General features: G+C 38.8%; 1 protein-coding gene across 1 annotated transcript in view; it reads left to right on the top strand.

Annotated features, from left to right (window-relative positions):
• The window catches only part of LOC122798278 (fibrocystin-L-like), a 399773-nt gene that overhangs the window by 133419 nt on the left and 246026 nt on the right, over nt 1–20328 (top strand). The window contains exon 9 of the mRNA XM_044067090.1: nt 7265–7497. Coding sequence (XP_043923025.1) covers nt 7265–7497 — 233 coding nt within the window. The remainder of the gene's footprint in view (nt 1–7264; nt 7498–20328) is intronic.

Raw genomic sequence — 20328 nt, 5'->3', positions numbered from 1 at the left:
GCAAGCAAGCCTGCATCCCTCCACATCCTCTTCTAATGTTATATACCAACTCCAAGACCACACTATATTGAGGAACAGGGAAAATTCCCTGATCCCCACTGTATTGCGACCTCAGTACAGAAAGTTTGATGTTTCGGAATGTCATTCATATGGTCACGATGATATATGATTCTAAGTTCCAAATAGATGAACACATACACTACACACACGCATGAACAAATATAAATGCAGATATAGCATGCATCACCACAACACCCTGCTGTCATGTCACTCCTAACATTCTGCTGCAGATTTTGTGACACAGCAGCACTGCACTCCACTACATAACTGCATTAGCCACAACACCCTTCTGCCTGCTGTCATGTTACTCCTAACATTCTGCTGCAGATTTTGTGACACAGCAGCACCGCACTGCACTACATAACTGCATTGGCCACAACACCCTTCTGCCTGCTGTCATGTTACTCCTAACATTCTGCTGCAGATGTTGTGACACAGCAGCACCGCACTGCACTACATAACTGCATTGGCCACAACACCCTTCTGCCTGCTGTCATGTTACTCCTAACATTCTGCTGCAGATTTTGTGACACAGCAGCACTGCAGTGCACTACATAACTGCACTGGCACACAAATATTGGTTGTATGAAATCAGTACAGCCCAAAAGGAGCATATAATGTGATCATTCTCAATACTGAGAGTTCTCAGAAATGTAGATAGTCGGGACTTCAAGTTACAAACTAAAAAAAGGAAAAACTTAAAAATTGAAAATATTATCCAAATGACTACAGTAAAAAAAGAGAGAGAGAGAATTGAGTGGGACTACATTTAAATGCACTGTTCAGTTTGCTAGCAGTACACAGTCAAATAATTTCCAGGAAAAAAGAAGAAAATGAAGTACCTTTCCGAGATCTATTAAGATCCTGTGAACTTTCTTTTATCAGGCACTAGTGCTTCTGAGGATATTATTCTAATTTGGGCACTGATTTAGTCTCCTGTGATGAACCACAAACCCCTAAACATTTGAGTAATGTAAACCTTTCATCACAAACCCGCCTTATAGAACTAAATCCAGAAGGGGTGGTAGGAAACATGCTTACATCTCAGAGACATTCAAACAAGTGTTGGATGCAAAATGCAAACTGTATTACAGAATTTAATGATTTTGTTTTTAATATTTTTGAACACTGTATGCATAATGAACATATTACAGTACTCAATAAAGGTTTAAGCTTTATTCCTTCATGGTTTACCACTGAATGTCAGGTGGTTCAAGACTTAAAGAAGTTATGTAGGCACTGAACTTCATATGGTGGTTTAAGGAGAGGGAAGTCACTCACTAGTGAAAACATTTGAGACAACAGTGTTGAAAGTGTATGATAAAGCTATCTACCTTTTTGAGAATACTAGATTCAGTTTGACTCTATCACCTTGTAAAACACAAAATAAGAAACTATAAAGTATTAATAGTGACACAAGCAGATAATGTAGGGCTGTTGTAGTTTTAGATGATTCATCTTACGCAATGAGGTCTTAGCACAATTGTCTAATATAGTATACTTTCTAAATGTACAATATCACCCTGTACCCCAATTTTAAGACCAAATTAATGAGTTTTTAACGTAGTTGATTATTTATGGTTCTTCTAGTACTGAATTGCAGGTAATGTATCCTAAATATCAATATTTTACATTTTACCTATATACAGAAGTCATTGAACAAACCTCCATGATGCCCAACGGGGACTCTTATAGAGCCCTTGTCTAATATTTTGGAAATATGTCTCAAAACCATTTTTGAATAAGGTATGGTCATGCATTAAGGATACCACACAGTTCCTCCAACTAATGTCAAAGCTTCAGGTTATACCACCTGTTTGCTTTGTAGTTTGGATATAAAGTCTTGTTAACCAATACACCTCATAAACTGGTCAGAGAAGCTGTTGAATTCTAGCTGGACTCTTCTGCTCTGTATACATTTGAATTCGGTGACTTAGTTCTTTAATTGGTAGAAAGTGTGTTAACAAAAAATGTTAAAGGACTCTTATCTGTATCTGACAGGTACAGCAATGGAGACTTCTCTTTCCCCATATATATTGATATATTTATGGAGTATTTTGAGAAACAATTAATCTAGAACACCAACACTAAATGTTTTTTAGATTGTATCAACATGAAATGACATTAGCTGAATGATTGCTGGATAACCGAGCTTCATTCAACAGTGATCTTGCCAGTTTCTGGACTACATTAACAACACATAGATTGAGATCCATTTCAGTTTCGGAGTGGAACATCTTACAACTGAAATTTTAAAGATAAATATGCCTCATATTTTGGATGTGACCATACATGCGTCCCTTTATAAGAAACCATTTTCTAAAAAGCCTTGTCATTGACTCTCTAACTGTCATCCCCAACACCTGATTTAAAACATACGGTCAGTTTATGCATTTTAAATGCATATGTTCTTCTGAACAAGATTATATTTCACTGTTTAAGAATTTTCAGCAAAAATTTCAACATAGGGAATGTAACAGCTCCTGGACAGAAGAGGCACACAGTTCTGTGGCATATGTCTAGAAATTGTCTAGTAGTACCAAGGGAAATCCCCGTACACCTAGCTTTATAGCTATCTATGAGGCAAGAAGCCATAAAAAGTAAATCTGTGATACAGAGATGTTGGACAATTTTGTTAAAGCATAAGTTCAGTTTTATCAGGTGCGTGTACATTTACTCATAAGAGAAGTAGGAATTTAGCTCAAATTTTAGAGAAATAGAAAATGATGATTCCTCTACTGAATGTACATTCATTCTAATAGCTTTCTTGAGGGATTGTGCTCCCTTTAGTAAATGTAAGGTTGGTCCTATGACTAGAAAACTTAGATACTTGCAATAAAAATACAAATGCTATGATAGGGTCTATGTTACAACGTCGAATTAAAACAAATTCGAACGTTGTAATATCGAACCCTAAAGTCCGAAAGTTGAAAATAGTGAAGCCACGGCACATCGAATTTTTTCCAAGGTAAAAAAAAAAAATCAGTGGGCCATTTTCAGGGCTTTGCTATTTTCTCCACTGTGGTGCGATCTCGGAGTTGGTATATTTAAGTGGGGGGAGGGTGAAGCCCCCCATTTTAGTTTAAGTTTAAGGTTAATTTTTTTTTTGTCACGGAACAGCGATTTTTTTTCCCACTGGGAAAAAAAAAATCGCTGTTCTGTGTTTTCCGTTTTGTTGGCATCCAGACTTTAGGGTTCGATATTACAACGATTGAACTTTTGTACATTCAACGTTGTGATATAGACCTGCTGTGATATATTATGCATAATAGCACAGAACAGACCAGGTGGTCTATTTGCTAAGCTGTATATATGGTGTATTTTATACTGGACAAACTTCTTGTCTTGCCTGTTTAGAAACAAGATTAGATCTCTGAGGATGTGCAGCTAGAAGCAACATAAGCAACTAAACTTGTAAGTAGAAAAGATTTTGTAGTTAGTGCCATACTATGTACCAGACCTTTTTAAGACCTGGGTGCCTCTGGTTCTAGAATATTTGTGTGGGCTGCTATACTCTAGCCTTTCCTACTATTTTATCAGTATTAATCTTTTTGCTATTTCTGCTTGTCTGCTCTTAGATCCCCCTTTTACCTGTCTTGTACTCCTCCTTGGGATATTGGCTTTGTGCTCGAGAAGCTAACACATCTTCCATTTGAACCAGCTCATCAGGCTGACTTAATGTTCCTAACTTGAAAACCTTTGTTACTCATTGCTCTGACTTCTTGAGTTACAAGCAATTATGGTGAGCCAACCCTACTTCATTTTCTACAAGGAAAACATTTCTTCAGAACAAATTCTTCTTTTATGCTTAAAGTTGTTTCAGAGTTTATCTTAACCAAATCTATTCACCTCCCTGTATTCTTTCCAGAACTTAAAAACAAGGGGGAAAGAATGTTACACACTCTATGTCCAAAGACAGCTGAGAATCTACTCGGACATAACTAAATTATTCAGGAAGGCTGTTCAGCTGTTTGCTTCCTATGAAGTTAAGAAGACAGGACAACCAGTGACAAAACAATTTCCAGATGGCTGTCTCATTCTATTTTTTCTGCTATTCTTAGAAGAACAAGTCACTTCCTGGCAGAGTTAGGGCTCACTCTACCTGGCATTGGCTTCTTGTGTGACTTTTTGAAAAGGGATAGAATCTAGAAGTATTCTAGAGGCAGCAACTTGGTACTCTGTAAATACTTTTTCAAAAGCATTACAAAATGGATTCTTTTCCAGGACCAAAACAAGCTTTGCTAGGATCATTCTCCAGGTGATCCTGAATTCTTGAATTCCTTCTTCCTCACTGCATATTCCTATGCTGTGGTAATCTTCCCAAATAACATAGGCTATTCCAGTAGTGATCTAATGTTGAACATAATACAGTCATGTAAGTAAATTTACCGTAACAGTAGAAGTTGTAATAAATTACTGTTGCAGTAGCTATTCCCTCCCACCACCCCCATTATTTTCTTTTCCTGCCAAGGTGTGGGTGTGTGCAGAACTATGCCTAGCCTCCATTTATTTAGCTCCTCGCTCAAAGAATACCTTATTTACTCGTGGCTATGCTTGTGCACCACACCTGCAAGATCTGATCTACATTATCATATTCTACCCATTCTTTCAAACCTCTCATCTTACTAACTAATTGTACATTACAGCTCTTGGCTTCCCCATTTCTTGGGGCCAGTTTCTTATCTTATCATCACAACATTTTTAATTCGTTCTCATCCTCTCTACATCTCTTTTACTTTTCCTTTCGCCTATCTAACTTTCTTCTACTCTGTATTCCTTCCCCTGTCCTTGCTCCTCTTACTCAGAACCCCCCTCTTCCTTCCTACCATCTGGCTTCCTATACCTCATATATCTCTTTCTACATTGCACTCTCATTTGCATGTATGTTATAATGCCATGACTCTTACTTTCTCCATTTGAAAGCACCCTTCCCACTACTTCTCTTATATACTTAGTATATATGTTTTGTTCCATCCTACGTTCTTCTCACTTACAGGCGTGCTATAACTCAGTACTCTTTTCCTCATTACTCTTAGTAAATCCAGCAGCTTCCTATACCTTCTCTGCCTCTTAACCACTGCTCTCCTTAATCTTCCTGTTTTCTCCTCTAAATACCTCTTGCTCGTTTATTTTCCTTTGTTGTTTTATTTGTTCTAGTGTAATTGGTTAGTTTTCATATACTTTTTTTATTGTGATTGTTATATTCACTTTTAATATAACTTGTGCTTCATTTTGCATTTCTGTATCTTATGTATTACAGTGTTAGAATATATGTACATCTGATTTGCTTAGCTATATATGTTTTTCTCATTATTATTTACTCTCTGGAGCTTCTCTCCCTGGACCTCTGGTGAAAATGGACATTTATTACCCGGTCACACTTTCCTGGTAGACAAATGTAAATAATTAAATAACTATATATCATTACAAAAGTTTTATACTGGATTTTCCTTTCCTACCATTCTCTTTTCAGGGTTTAGCCTCCATACTTGAGGCAAGAAATCTCTGTAGCTTTTGGCAGCCTTACCACTGCTTTTATATAGCGCTCCTCAAGCACTACAATGGATAGGATGCTTGGAAGGTGCCTTGAAGCTTTGAAAGCTGGAAGGTAGTCATTTCATTGGCAGCATATATCCCATCTACTGTTATAGTAAGTTGGTTTGCGCAAACGTGTTTTCCGTTTCACACAATTTAGCAAAATGATTTATGTTGTCATGGCTCCTACGCATTGGCATTTTCTTTTATTATTATTATAGGTACACCTTTTCTAAAATTTCTTTATAACACCTTTAGGGTTCTTTGTATACTTCCTCCAAATCTCATGGCCAGTTTCTTTACTCTTACTTTTTTTTAAAACTTCTCTATTTTCTTCACTAGCATACTTCTAATTCTTCTGTGAGCTCTTTCAATTGTAACAAGGTAATCACTTGTTGAGCACACAACAGTCACTTTATTTAACATTAAATCTGCTTCATGCAACAAAATACATCTTCTGTGGTCATTTCTGATACCAAACAAAGTAACAAGCACCAGTGCTCTCACTTGGACCTTGTGTCTTCATGAAGAAAAAATAATACAAATATGGTAGATTATTTCTTAGATCATAGTAACTCTGAAATGTGTTCCTCATCAGTACAATACCTTTCCTCTGAAAACTCAGCCATATTATGAATTTGTAGGGCTTTGTCCCTACTGTTATGGAAAAATGTAATACCAGTTCAGACTTCTTCCCTCTTTACTGCTTGTAATCAAAAAAAAACTTCAGACTCTACAATTTGTAGTTCTCAGACAAACTGGGGGCTACAGCTGCACCATTATTAGGTGAAATATTTAATAACTTTGCAATTGCATCTCACACCTTATTACATCTGGTATTCACAAATATGAAATAAGGGATGAGACAGGTTGTAGTGCTGTTAGCTCCATCTGCTTTGGTTTCAGACTGTGTAGTATTGTACCACACCACATATAATATAACATATATATATATATATATATATATATATATATACATATATATATATATATATATATATATATATATATATATATATATATATATATAAACACATTGATGCAGGAGGGCAAGCCCCCCTCCACCCACCCATTTGGGTGGGCTGTGCCTCCACGCCCCTGTTACTTATATATTCTAACTCCGAGATTGCACTACAGTGGGGAAAGGGAATATTCCCTTATCCTCACTGTGCCGTGATCTGCAACATCATCCTTGCTTGCTGTTCAGTATATCATGCTGAAAGAGGCAGACTGCACCATTTATTTAATGCCATATATGCACACACCCATACAGTATTCTTTATTAAACAAGAAATTTAGGTGACTTTCCTCTGGAGACAACAAAGATAACTCATGCTTGTGACCTGTTTGCACATGCAGCATGCTATGCATCTTGTTGATAATGTATTTGCATTGGAACAAATTTTCTTGTAATCCCCATCACTGATATTTTTAAGAGAATACAACAACATGTTTGGTTCAGCAAAACAGCTGGTGTATTATGATTTGCTAGGGCTTTTAACATTGATTATTTTTTTTTACTTTAACATATTACACAGTAGTCTTGAATGAATGTTACTTCAGGCCCCTAGGAATGAAATGCAGATACAGTAATTACTTTGACAGAGTATGCTGAAGCCATCTCTTTGAACAAAGTATAACAGTCTTTCATTTGTCACTTTCTTTGCAGCAAAGTGAATCCTTCAGATTGTGTAGACATGGAATGTGATGGTAAAAAGAAGAATATAATCAAAGATTTGGATGGGTCTTTCCTTGGAACGATTGGTACTGTCATACCTCAAGCAGAGTACCAGTGGAATGGAGATAAACGCTATGGAATTGGAGATTATCGAATTCCCAAACTTTTGCTAACTCGCTTAAATGGCAGCCGTATTCCAGTAGCAGAAATTGCACCATATAAAGGTAAAGTGTTTTACTTCAACTTTTTTTAAATTACTGCAACCAACTTCTACTAAATCCGTGCATGTTTGAAATACAGCTAGCATCTGCATGTATTGATTCAGCACATGTATTGTAACAAAACAGAAAGCAGATAATTTTTTTTGTAAAAAAAAATTAACAAGCATCAGAAAGATCTTTTATATAAAGTGTAATTCACTGATGTAAAAATAAGCACACAACAGCACAACAAAACATAATGCAAAAGAACTTTACAGCCATCAAGTTTGTCTCTTTACATTTCTTTACAGGTTTACACTTCTAACCCCATTCGGAGTCTTTATTTCTTCTCTCTGCCTTTTTTTTGCCAATGCTTGAAATATATTCTTCTGCTTTGACTTTTTTTCTGATTGGGAAATTGTATGTGCTTGGAGTTTTACTTTACCTGCAGTATGTCTTCTACTCTTTATTATAAGATTAATTTGAAAGTTTTGACAGGAGAACTTACTGACTTTTTGACTGTATGTTTTCCTTTGGGGTTATAATTACTTCAGGTGACTGAGTAGATATCAGAATTTTAAAAAAAATTTGTTTAAATTGTGATTTTCCCACCATTTTATATATTAAACATTTCTGACAGGAATTTTTCATAAGTTTATACTTTATTTCCCGTCTAATGTTGTTTTAGGCTGTTTCTAATCATTTGGGACTGAAACTAGCTTTTTTATAAAAAATGGGGGATCTTTGTGACATGTATTTTGTGCTTTGAACAGGGTTGCTGAAACTACTATCTTTTTATTTAGTGCAATGTTCAGAATAGTATCCCTACAAAAATAGACTTCAGATTGCTATTTAGAAAGAGAATAGTAGGATTCATCCATTTTTTACAGGGATAAATGTGCAGCCATTCTTTGGTATCACTGAATAGTTTTTTGTCCCCTGATGTGATGAACTCAGATACAGTGTCCCCTCCCCAACACACACACACACACACACACACACACACACACACACACACACACACACACGCACACACACACCATCTACCACTTGTGCACCTAAAAATAATAAATGTAAATCAAGAAATATGCCCCAGCCTATTGCTTATGATTCTGCAGTAGCTTTGGTCAGGCTATTGGATTACTCACCTTCTTTTGCATCCAGTTCCCCTGGAGTGTGTTAGTACCACAATTGTGCATGACACAAGGGACAGACATGTCCTCCAAGGCTGTACCATTGCATGGTTCAGGTATGGAATAACAAATTCTTTAGGTGTAGGAGAAGTCAAGGGTGAAGAAACTGTTGACAGTACATATATGTCTCCCCCAGAGATTCTCCTACTAGTGCAGTGCATGCAAAAAAGGGACAGAAGACCCATCACATTACAGGGCAACAGTCTCCAACTGTGTTTTCACCTGACCTAGTGGCTATGACTAGATCCATTATTCAGGCCATTGATTATGGAGGTGCAAACCTAGGTAATAAGAAATGCAGGTGGTCCCACCCCTGTTCAACCCACATGGATTCTAATTTTGAAAGGGATCCAGAATCTGAGGTTTCAGAAGTGTCACAGCCTGATCAGTCATTTTCCTCTGAGAATGAAAAGGTTTAGAAACCCAAACAGATGTCTTCTTTTCCACAAATGGCATCCACATTTAGCTATACATTGAATGGAGAGCAGTCTTCAGCTGTCCCTGAGATCAGAAAGGTATATGATCTTTTGGAGGATGAGGTCTCAGATGTGGTGACCTTCCCTCCATTGGTGTCAGTATTGGAAGATGCTTTAAAGAAAGCTTGCAATTTTCCTTTGCTGAATGAGTGTCATCCTAAACAAAAGTGTTTAAGAAATTCAGGGTGTGCTTGGCCATGTCTGGCCTCCAATCCCCCTGCTTCTGTGTCCCCAGCAATCTTCTCCAATAAAAGACTATGTCTTCATCAAACACAGTACCTGAAGATAAGCTATGCACGTGGCTTGAATCTCAGGAAAAGAAGATGGCACAATCTGGCATGGCAGCATTTCATATGTTGAGTTACCAGTGTTTTATTGGAAGTTTGTGCTGAGGTGTACTTATAGTTTAGACAAGTTCACTGCATTGTTACTTGTGCAGCAGAAAGACTGTGTGAAAAAAGATTGTTTCCAGTTTTGCACAAGTATCTAAACATGTTTAAAGTGTGCCTTGGAGGGTGCAATACTGTTTCTAGAAATGCAGCCTTATCAGTTGTGGTAAGCAGGTATGCTTGGTTGCACAACCAACTTTTCTGATGAGTTAAAAATGACATTTTGAATTCTCGCCTTGATGCTGATTGTATGTTTGGTACAGCAGCTAAACAGATCCTTAAACACTGGGATCGCAGAGGTAAACTGATGCAAGGGATGTCTAAAATGTTTCATATTCCCAATAAGGAAGATAATGTTGGTGCCCCAACAAACAGAACACACAGCCAAGCAAAAAACAAGGCACCAAAAGGAAATGGCAGGATGAGAACTCTGCCAAACCTAATAAGAAGGGTTCCTTTCCTAAAAAGGATAACTCCTTTCCCAGTCTATAACTATGACAAGACTTGGCACTTGTCATTCGCAAGTTCCCCTCTGGGTTCCTCATCGCAAAAGTTAGCTCTCAACAAGGCAGCCTAGCTATCAGTAGTTTTTAGCAAATGGATGCTCAACATTGTTGACAGAGGTTACAGGTGGAAGTGGAGGGAACATTGGGGGGGCTTCCCTTGTCCACCAGACCACATTTTGTTATTTCAAGATGTTCACCCTGCTGTCAGTGCTTCCTTTTCTGCTGCCGATAAAGGAGGCTCGACTGAATAAAACAAAAACGAATCACCAAAAAGATTCAGTCGGAGGCAGATAACCGCAACCACACAAGGTTTATTGTAGTATTTTGAAGGATGGACAACTGCTACATGATGACCTTGGACTTGAAGGATGAGTATCATCATATCCCCATTGTTTATTGCATCAGGAATATCTGAGAACTTTAATTGTTGTGCTACTTCTATTCTCATGTTATTTTCAGAAAGTATTTTGAAAGATTGTTGTCCAAGAAATGTTCTGGGATGAAGAGCATTAGTTTTGTTTTCTTAGGATTCAGAAGGTGAGGTTTTCTTAGCCATGTTTCAGTGGAAGAGGAGGAGTCCTGGGCAAAGTCATTAACTTTTGAGAGTAGATGATGGGGTGTCATCTGCATATTGAATTATGGTTGAGTGTTTGGGGGCTGTGTGAAGTTACTTTATAAAGGTACTGAACAAGAGGCTGCCAAGTACTGAACTCTGTGGGACTCCAATGGAAACAGGTAGGAAGGCTGAAAAGTCCTGGAGCCATTTTACCATCTGCTGTCTGTGAGATAGGTGTGGTACCATGACAGTCCTGAGTGGGACTGGTTGAGGGATGCAAATTTTGCGAGTAGATTTTGGTGAGAGACAGTGTTAAATGCTTTTTACAGGTCAAGAAAATAGATTATACTAAGTGAGCAGAATTTATCATGTGGTTTATGGTGTTTATAAAATTGAGAATGGTGGTTGTGGTACTATTCTTAGGATGAAAGCCACGTCAGGTGTTGCAGAATAGGTTATTGTTGAGTTATTTTAAGAATTGTGAATGGATACATTTATCTAAGGTTTTTGATAGAGGTTTTAAGCTAGCTATAGGCCTATAGTTGGCAAATTCTGCATATATGCCTCCTTTGTTATAGTAAAAGACTTTTTTTAGAGGGCTGGGACATAGTTTTCTGAAACAGAATTGCTTATAAGGATAGAAGAGGGAGGGGAGGGTTTCTGCTGTTATTTTCAGATACTCAACAGGTAAATTGTCTGATGCTAAGGTGGTTAATTTTACTATGTGCAAATATACATTTATTTTATTTTATTTTATTTATTTAGTTAACATTTGTTTACCGGGGTAGTCCTACTGGGTTTGTTGCCCATTTTCAGCAGAGGCCCGGGGAGAAAAGCTCCACATACAAGCAAGTACACAGTATTATAGCACAGAAATTCTGTTGATAATAAAAACAGACAAGTACACATAACAGCACAGAAATTATACAAACGATAAAAAGAAACTGTATAATATAATAATAATATAGAATATTGATTGTCGACTACCATACAGGAAAAGTTAGGCCACACATTCTATGCATTAGAATAGAGAGTTGTAGATGGAGTTTGAGAGTGGGCTGAGTGGACATGTTGAGTTTGTTCATCCAGGTGAGGAGCAAGAGCATGACCAGTAATTTAGATGGATCTTTAGCAGGTTTTTGAATTGGCCAGGGTCCCTGGTGTTTAGAGTATTCTGAGGGATAGAGTTCCATGCTTTACAGATGTGATTTGAGTAAAGTGAGTCTCCAAAGCTGTTGGTGGACTTTGCAACTTTTAACAGCAATTTATCAGAAGATCTTAGGGTTCTATTGTTGAAATGGATTTGTATTAGTTTTTGTATGGCTGGGCATTTGTCAGGTTGGTATACTATGGAGTGGGTTAGGATAAGCTGGTTGAAGGATAAGTGTTAGGTAGTTCTAGCCATTTGAGTTGTTTTAGGGTGAGGCAATGATGAGTTTTATGGGGTAGGTTGGCAGCAAATCTGGCTATCTTGTGGTAGCATGTTTCAAGTTTGTTCAAGTCAGTTTTCCTTAGGTTTGTTAGTACAGGGGAGGCATAGAATAGGATAGATAGTAGGAGAGTTCTGGCGATTGCTTGTCTGGAAGAGTTAGATAAGACTTAATCCTGTACAGAGAACCTAACTTAATGTGAGCCTTTCTTATTGCCAGTGATATGTGCTTGTCAAATTTTAAATTACTATCAATAGTGACACCTACTAGTGTAGTTTTGATGATTGGTTCAATAAGAGCGTGCATGATTGGATGAGGTGATATTCAAGTTCTGGCTGAGTTTGTTTGTTATGTGGTTGTTGTTGAAGAATTGCATTAGCTTGGTTTTGTTGGGGTTTAGGATGAGTTGATATTTATTTAGAAAGGATTCAATAGCAGTGAAGGATCTTTGGGTAATGTCTTGTAGCTGCAGTAGGGAGGGAGTGGAGCAGATGACTGTGGAGTCATCTGCATATTTGTATGATGGTGGCAAGGTTAGTTGCAGTGTGGAGATTATCGGTGAGCACACAGAAGAGCAGTGGACCTAGAAATGATCCTTGTGGAACACCTACTGTAACAGGAAGTAGGGAAGAGAGATAATTTTGCCACTTGATGACTTGTAATCTGAGAGGTAATTTTGGAACCATGCTAGGGTGTTTTTTCATATGTCAAGGGATGCTAGTTCTTGTAGGAGCTGTTTGTGGGACACTGTGTCAAATGCCTTTGACATATTTAAAAATATCAAGAAGACCTTTTGACTGTTGTTTTTTAATTGATTTGCAGTGTTGGTAAACTGCAGTAGGGCAGTGATAGTACTGTGGCCTGATCAAAATTCCTGTTGTGAGTTTCAAGGAGCTTATTAGTTAGCAGATGGTCCATTAACTGTGAGTGGACACATTTCTCTAGAATTTTTAAATAGAGGGGACAGTATGGATATCAGTCTATAGTTGGAGAGTTCCAGTGAAGAGCCCCTTTTCGGAGGGGGATTACATAGGAGATCTTCCAAATTTTTTGCTATATGCTATTCTGAGATCTATTTCTTGATCAGAATTCATACTGGGTAACAGATGACATCAGCTGCTAATTTGAGGTATTCATTTGGTAGTTTGTCAGCGGCAACAGTTGTAGGTTTTAGCTTGTTCAGTAATTTCTTTATTTTGTCTATTTAGATGTGTTTGAGAATGAGTGAGGATGGGGTGTTTTTGACAGCATGTTAAGGGATTTGTAAGGATTTGTTTTTGTTTTTTATTAGTGATGTTACTGAATTTATGAAAAAAGAGTAAAATTGGGATGCTATACTGTCCTCTGAGTTATGGCTATTAGGAGATGGGGAAGAAGTATGGCCTGGTTGAAAAAGTTGTTTGTGAGTGCCCCAGAATTCTTGTGGATTGTTTTGATGCTTGTGCTGCATTGTTGAGTACTACTGTTTTTTTTATCAAATTTGGGATTATTTTTGCAAATATTTCTTAAGTGACAGTATTGGTCAAGGAAGCCTTTTGTTTGCTTGATGATGGTACCATAGTTTATCTCTTTGCTTTAGTAGTTGCCTGGTTTTCTTTGTGAGCCATGGACAGTAATTTGTTTTTGATCTAATGTATCTAGTAGGGGCCAGGGTATTTAGTATATCAAGGAATTTACTGTTTGAAATATTGGACTGCTTAATCTAATGGGAGATATTTTAGTGGGGGCCAGTTGCAGTTTTGCAGCAGTTGTTTAAAGATGTCAGTGGAGAAGTTTTTTGTGTTACATACTTGTTTATATAATATAGTTTTGGGACAGAGTTGAGGTGCCTTAAGATATATGTTAGTAAGTGATCACAAAGACTGTCTGGCAGACAATGAGTGATTAATAAGCACAGGTTTGTTTGTCATGGTCCAGTTGAGAATTGATTTTATGTTGCTGGTTTTGTCTATCCTGGTAGGTGCTTGTATCAGTTGGAAGAAACCATGTAGGTTTATGCAGTTGGAGGGGGTTTCAGAGGTATAGGTTTGCCAGTCAACAACTATAATGGTTTCTTGGTTAAAGAAGTGGATGCCCAGGACAGTAGGTTTTCTATAGTAGATGGATGGTTGTTGGGTGGACTATATACACTGCTAGTAGGATTATTTGTTTTGTATTGTTGATATTTAGGGTTGAGGCTTGTAATTCAGTATTGTTTAGGTCTGGGGGCTTTACTTGTAGTTTCTCAAGGTTAAGATAGTCCTTATATGCTATTGCTACACCTCCACCTCTCTTGTTTGGTCTGTCTTGTATAAGGATGTTATAGCCGGGGGGTATGAATTCATTATTGTTTATGTCGGGTTTAAGCCAGGTTTTGATTAGAATAGCAATGTCTGGAGTGTATAGGGTGAGGGTGGCAGGAATTTATGTATTTTGTTTAACAGGCTTCTGAGATTTATGTTAATAAGAAGGATGTCAGATTTATTTTTGGATATTGTTAAATGGTGGGATAGGCTGGGGTAGTTGTTGGGATAGACTGGAAACTAAACTAATCTGTGTAAATTTTAAGTTTTTGTGAGATTGTGGATAGAGAAGGGGGTATCCTTAAGTAAGAAGTGCTTACATAAAATGGGAAATTAATTTGGAAACAAGTCTTTTTTTTGTTGGTGATAGTGCATTGGTGATAGGCCAGGATAAAGGAGTTTATTAATGAAGGGCTAGAAGTGCTTTTTGATTGCTCTGATAGTTGCATTGGAGCAGTTGGTAGTATGACTGCTTGTCTGATTTAATTTTTGTTTAGTAAGTTTTCTAATGTGTCTGAAATTTTGATGGAAACTCTGTTTTATTTTTAAACCAGTTTGTCCATATTTTCTCTCTTAGGGCCATGAGCTGTTTGGTTTCTATAGTTCTGGGATCTCAAACTCAAAAGGTTTGCTGAACAAGGATTAGCACAGTCATCTGAGGACCACAGTCTCAATCAAAATCAAAAAGAAGGATAGTCAGTCCAGCTGAGAATATAGTAGAGTATCTTCTTTCATTCAGAATTATGATTGTTTAAGAGCTGCTTGAGGTCTGGAGGCCAGTAGTTTGCTATCCCTATAAAAATTTTGTTAACCACTGTGCTGGGTTTGATTTAACTCTTTTTCTACAAAGTGGCACACAGTGATTCAGTATATTAAGAAGGTTTGTGTTGAAATTAGATATTGCTTCATCAAGGGGTAGAGTCTTTAGAGATGACCAGTTACAGTCTCTAAGGCTATTGTTGAAAATTTCTTCATACTGGTTAGTTAATGACTTGATTTCTTCTTATCATTTAGTCATCTTAATGCAAATATGGGAAGATAATCACTGATTATATCAGTTAAACATCCAAAGGAACTTACATTAAGTGGCTTGGATACAAGAATACAGTCAAGTATGGATTCTTTGTTGACGGCAGTCATGCTGTCCACACACTGTACCTTGACCTGGCCAAGGCATTTGACACCATCCTCCATGCTAGCATAATCAGTATGTTCAGGTCAGTGCTGAGACCTCTTTTGTTTAGCATTTACTTTTCTGATCACCAGATCATGAACCAAGACTGGCTGACTAAGTCTGCTGATAGCTATAAACGTGTAGTCTTTGTCAGGTCCCCCTCTAATGCCAAAGCCCTTCAGTGAGGATTTATGCTTACAAATACATGGTGTTCTAAAATGGTCTCAAATTAAATGCTAAAAAGTGCAATGTTGTCACATTTGGTAAGCAACCCTTCCCTTGCCTGCACCATAGACAACACCCCACTCCAAAATGAGAATATTGTTAAAGACCTTGGAACTTGGGTTGATAAGTCCTTCTCCTGTTTATTATTATGCAACAACAGCAGAAAGTCCTTCTACTAAACACAGCTAATTGTCAGGGGGAATATCATCCAGATCTAAAGAAGTCATTGCCCCATTACATTCAACATGATTAGGCCAATTACTGAACATAGTGCCCCATTTGAGATGTACCTCACTAGACACAGCAAACTACGAAAAAGACCTCAGAGAGTCCTAACTAAGAAGTTCACTGGCTTAAAAATGCTAAACTACCAGAAAAGACTGAAAGCATTGTCCCTTTATTTAGTATCATACAGATTTCTGAGGGTAGACCTGTGACTTGCCTTCCATGCCATTATGAACCCAGTGGTCTTGGATCTCCACAAATCAAGTAATCCTACAAATACTGTAACCAGCAATTTAAATTGCTGATAGTAAATAAATAAAACATAGTGGAGGGGTAGGTTTATAAAACAACACCTTCATTAACTCTAGAATAGATTTCCATGGCAAGCAGTCTAATGCACTTTCTTCCTTCAAACAGGAATTGGATAATTAGATGGGTATTCACAAATTCATCTCTGGCTTGAATGGCCAAGCCCTCTTTAAAAAAGATGATACAGTCTAACAGTGGGCACTGGCAAGAGTAAATGGTCACAATGCTGTAAGACTGTCTTAAAATTGCCTTCATCAAGGGATTCCCTGCCAGCTGTTTAACTGGTTTATGGTAGCATTGCACATGATGGAGTCTTCTACTCTGTTTTTACATTAGAAGGACTGGATTTATTCGTCTTGTAGCAGGAAGTGTTTGCCTGTTTGAGCTGCGTTACGATATACACACAAGGACTCATACTCTAGTAATTTTATTGGCCAGAGAGCTCATTAGTTTTCTGTTTTTTCTGTGCTGCTGTAAATTTTGCACATTTGCATGAGTTAGCAGTACCCTGCACAGCAGCAAACGCCTAAACAGCAAAGTCCATAAAACTGCACCTTGTAAAGCAGCACTATTGAGCAAATACCTTGTGCACCAACATGCTTAGAGCAGCTAGTAGGATGTTGAGTAGCAATACATACAGATTTAGTAGGTCAGTATTGTGTAAACATTAAAGTTAGTAGAATTTAGTACTGTTTAGCATAATCTGCCCCAATAAAGCATCCCAATAAGTGCACCAACAAAGCACCCTTAAAAGTTTTTGAACCCCAATATACCACCCCCTTGTAACTCACCTTTCAAAGGACTGGACAGCATGGAATGTAGTTTCTTAACTTAACTTGTCTAGCTAGCTTGGTGGATATCAGTATCTTGAGAGAGTGCAGTTATTGTCGCTTATTTACTGACAATCACTTAATCCTTAAAGAAGCTGACACTATGCAAGAGGTATACTTACACAATGACATTGGAGGCTAAACTCTCATATACAAATGCATATGACGTTGTCAAAACCACACACACAGACTAACATATGCTGAGGTACTTAAAAGCAATCTTCCTAAAACAGCAAAGATCGCCTAGACTGCCCATTGTCAAAGCTATGCTAAGGAAGCCCAAAGGCAATCAGAAAAAAACAATAGCTAACACCACACATACTGCCACTTTTAGTGGATCCCCAAACACTAAGCCCTTAAGGCAAGCAAATACATTTCCAAGGACTCTCAAAATAGGGGACTGCATTGTAAGATATACAGATGCCCCTCTAACCAGGCTGAACAAGGAGAAGAGAACTGTTAGTTGCTTATATGGCGCCTGGTTCTGCCAAATCATACACACACACACTCAAGTTTCAGAGTTGCTGATTCCTGGGCTTTGGTTGTAGTTCCTGTGTACTGTTTCCTTGCCTTATTTGGGGGAAGGGAAGCTACCTTGCTTACCAGTGGGAGTGGGAAGCATTGAGCTGCCTTTTGTCCAGTTTTGTGAGGTTTCAGCCAGTAACTAGTAGTTTATTGGTCGTTTTGGGCCAGTTTCTAGCTTTTTCCAGCCCCCTGGTATAAAACGCGCTAAACGCGCGTTAGCGCGATTTAGAGCGGAGCTGCCACTGTTGCACACTAGGGCAGTGCCGGTTAAGCAGGTTTAAACTATTCGGGCTACCTAAAGTCCACTCTTCAAATTTTCCCTTAAAACTACCTTCCTCGAACTATACTACTGATCAAATCAGCGTATCCTATAACTAAAAAGATCAACTCTACTTGACTCCAAGTAGACTATTCTCTATCTATTAAACCTAGCACTTGCTCCTACAGTACTTATTACCTTGATACGGCACTCTTGTCATAGATAGCACCCCAAAAAGGCAACCCCCCATTTCTCGGTCACCCACGTCCCCGGAATCTTTTTTTAAAGTTTTTCGTCTACCCTTCTAGCATGTCGAGGGATCAGTTGCTAGTGTCCTCTCCTGCTCAGCTGGTGAACCTGGAAATATTGAGGCAATGTTTCAATTGCCTCATGTACACAGACAACCCTTTCCTCCTCCCACAAAACACAAATACATGCGAGAGATGCAACTATACGGCCAAACTGGAGGCTGAGCTCTCTCAACATAGGACTGGCAAGACCAGTCAGGAGGAGAAGGTTACCACACACACTATAGACCCAGTCTCACATAGTACCATTACAACCTCAAATCATACACATAAACACACAAAGACATACTCGGAGGCTCTGATCAAAAATCTACCAAAACAGCAGAGGCCACCAAAGCAGACACCCAAACAACCACCACCTCAGAACACAACACCCGCAACACATAGACCTCACAGTCAGAGTGTCAAACAGTCACAGCCCTTAAGGCCAAACACAATGCCAGACACACTAGTCATTGGTGACTCCATAGTCAGACACACTGATGTCCCGCTCACCAGACTGAGTAAGGAGAAGGTCACAGTAAGCTGCCTGTCTGGCGCTAGAATCCGCCACATAACGCAAGCACTCAGGTCTCTCAACAGCAGGTACAAATATGACTCAGTCATTGTCCACGCTGGTGTAAACGACCTGAGACGTACCTCCTTGGACTACATGAAAAGAGACATTGAGGAGCTCTCTGATTATGTAGCCCAGGCAGGTATGACCCTGACCATGAGCAGTATCCTACCTTCACCAAGAATGATGCCACAATACAGAGATAAGATGATCAGCTTTAACAATTGGCTTAAACACTGGTGTCATTCAAAGGGGATCCAGTATCTGTCTGCCTGGGATGACATGCTGGACAAGCCACGCTGCTCAAGGGACGGCTTGCACCTGTCACCCTGGGATTCGGATATTGGCAAAGGCTCTTGCCACCCCCATAGTGCCTTTTTAGGCAAGGCTCAAATTCTAAACCTACCACCCTAGAACACAAAAAAGGAAAAAAACTAAGGGTAATGCTGCTCAATGCCAGAAGTCTAAATCTCAAAATGCACGCACTCGAGGCCCTCCTCAGTATGGAGAACATCGATGTCTGTGCTGTGACAGAAACCTGGTTCAAGGCTCCTGAGAGCACCCCAGCGCTATCAGGTTTTACCTCATATCATGCGTTCCGCCCCAAAATCCGGACAATACCAAGAAAGGAGGGGTATCCATATTCATCAAGGACACCCACACCTCAAGACTGGTGGCAACGCGATGCATCGGAGACCATCCAGGTGCAATTAACCATAGGCAAGACTGCTCTGCAAATTGTAGCATGTTACAGGCCACCCTCACAAACTCAGGAAACTCACATGGCCTTCCTGAAAACACTAGAGGGATAAATGTATCACCAAACACCATCATACTAGGTGACTTCAATTACCCTAATATAGACTGGGAACACTACTCAAGCCCAAACACCCTAGCCCAAAAGTTCCTGGAATTCATAAACTCAAATGCCATGGAACAACTAGTCACCATCCCCACAAGAGGAGATAACATACTTGATCTCATCATCACGAACATGGGAGCACAATGTTCAACACCGAAGTATACCCCTCACTGGTGAGATCAGATCACAAACTAATCTCGCTGGAGGTCCTCATCCCACCCCCACCTGAAATAAAAAAGACCACAGTAAAGAACTTCTCAAAAGCCGACTTCACACTTCTAAAGACTAGTGTGGTCTCCTTTCAGGCCCCGAGCTGGCGGAAAACAATACTCAAGCCGCTGAATCACTTACAAACGCCTTCTACCAGCACCTGCAGGACTGCATGGATAAGGCAATCCCAAGCAAAACAAAGACTCTTTGTACCAAAGGCAAGCGTCCAGTCTGGTGGACCCCAGCCATAAACAAACTCTACAACAAAAGGAGGAAGCTACTACAAGATAGAGCAAAATCCTTAAAAGGTAAGACACCCTTGATCACTATAAGTAAAAACTAAGAGCTCTCATAAAATCATCCAAAGCAAATTTCGAGAGAAAAATAGCTAAAGACTCAAAAGACAATCATAAGGCCTTCTTTAGCTATGTTAGAAACCTAGGAGGAAACTCCCAGATATGCTCAGAACTAGTTCAAAATGATGTGAAGATTACTGATCCTACAGACATTGCCAACATACTGGCTGACAGGTTCAGTGCA

The sequence above is a fragment of the Protopterus annectens genome, chromosome 3.part1, assembly GCF_019279795.1.
Source record: "Protopterus annectens isolate FY-2018-M chromosome 3.part1, PAN1.0, whole genome shotgun sequence".
Lineage (NCBI taxonomy): Eukaryota > Metazoa > Chordata > Ceratodontiformes > Protopteridae > Protopterus > Protopterus annectens.
This window is presented reverse-complemented; position numbering and strand designations above follow the sequence as displayed.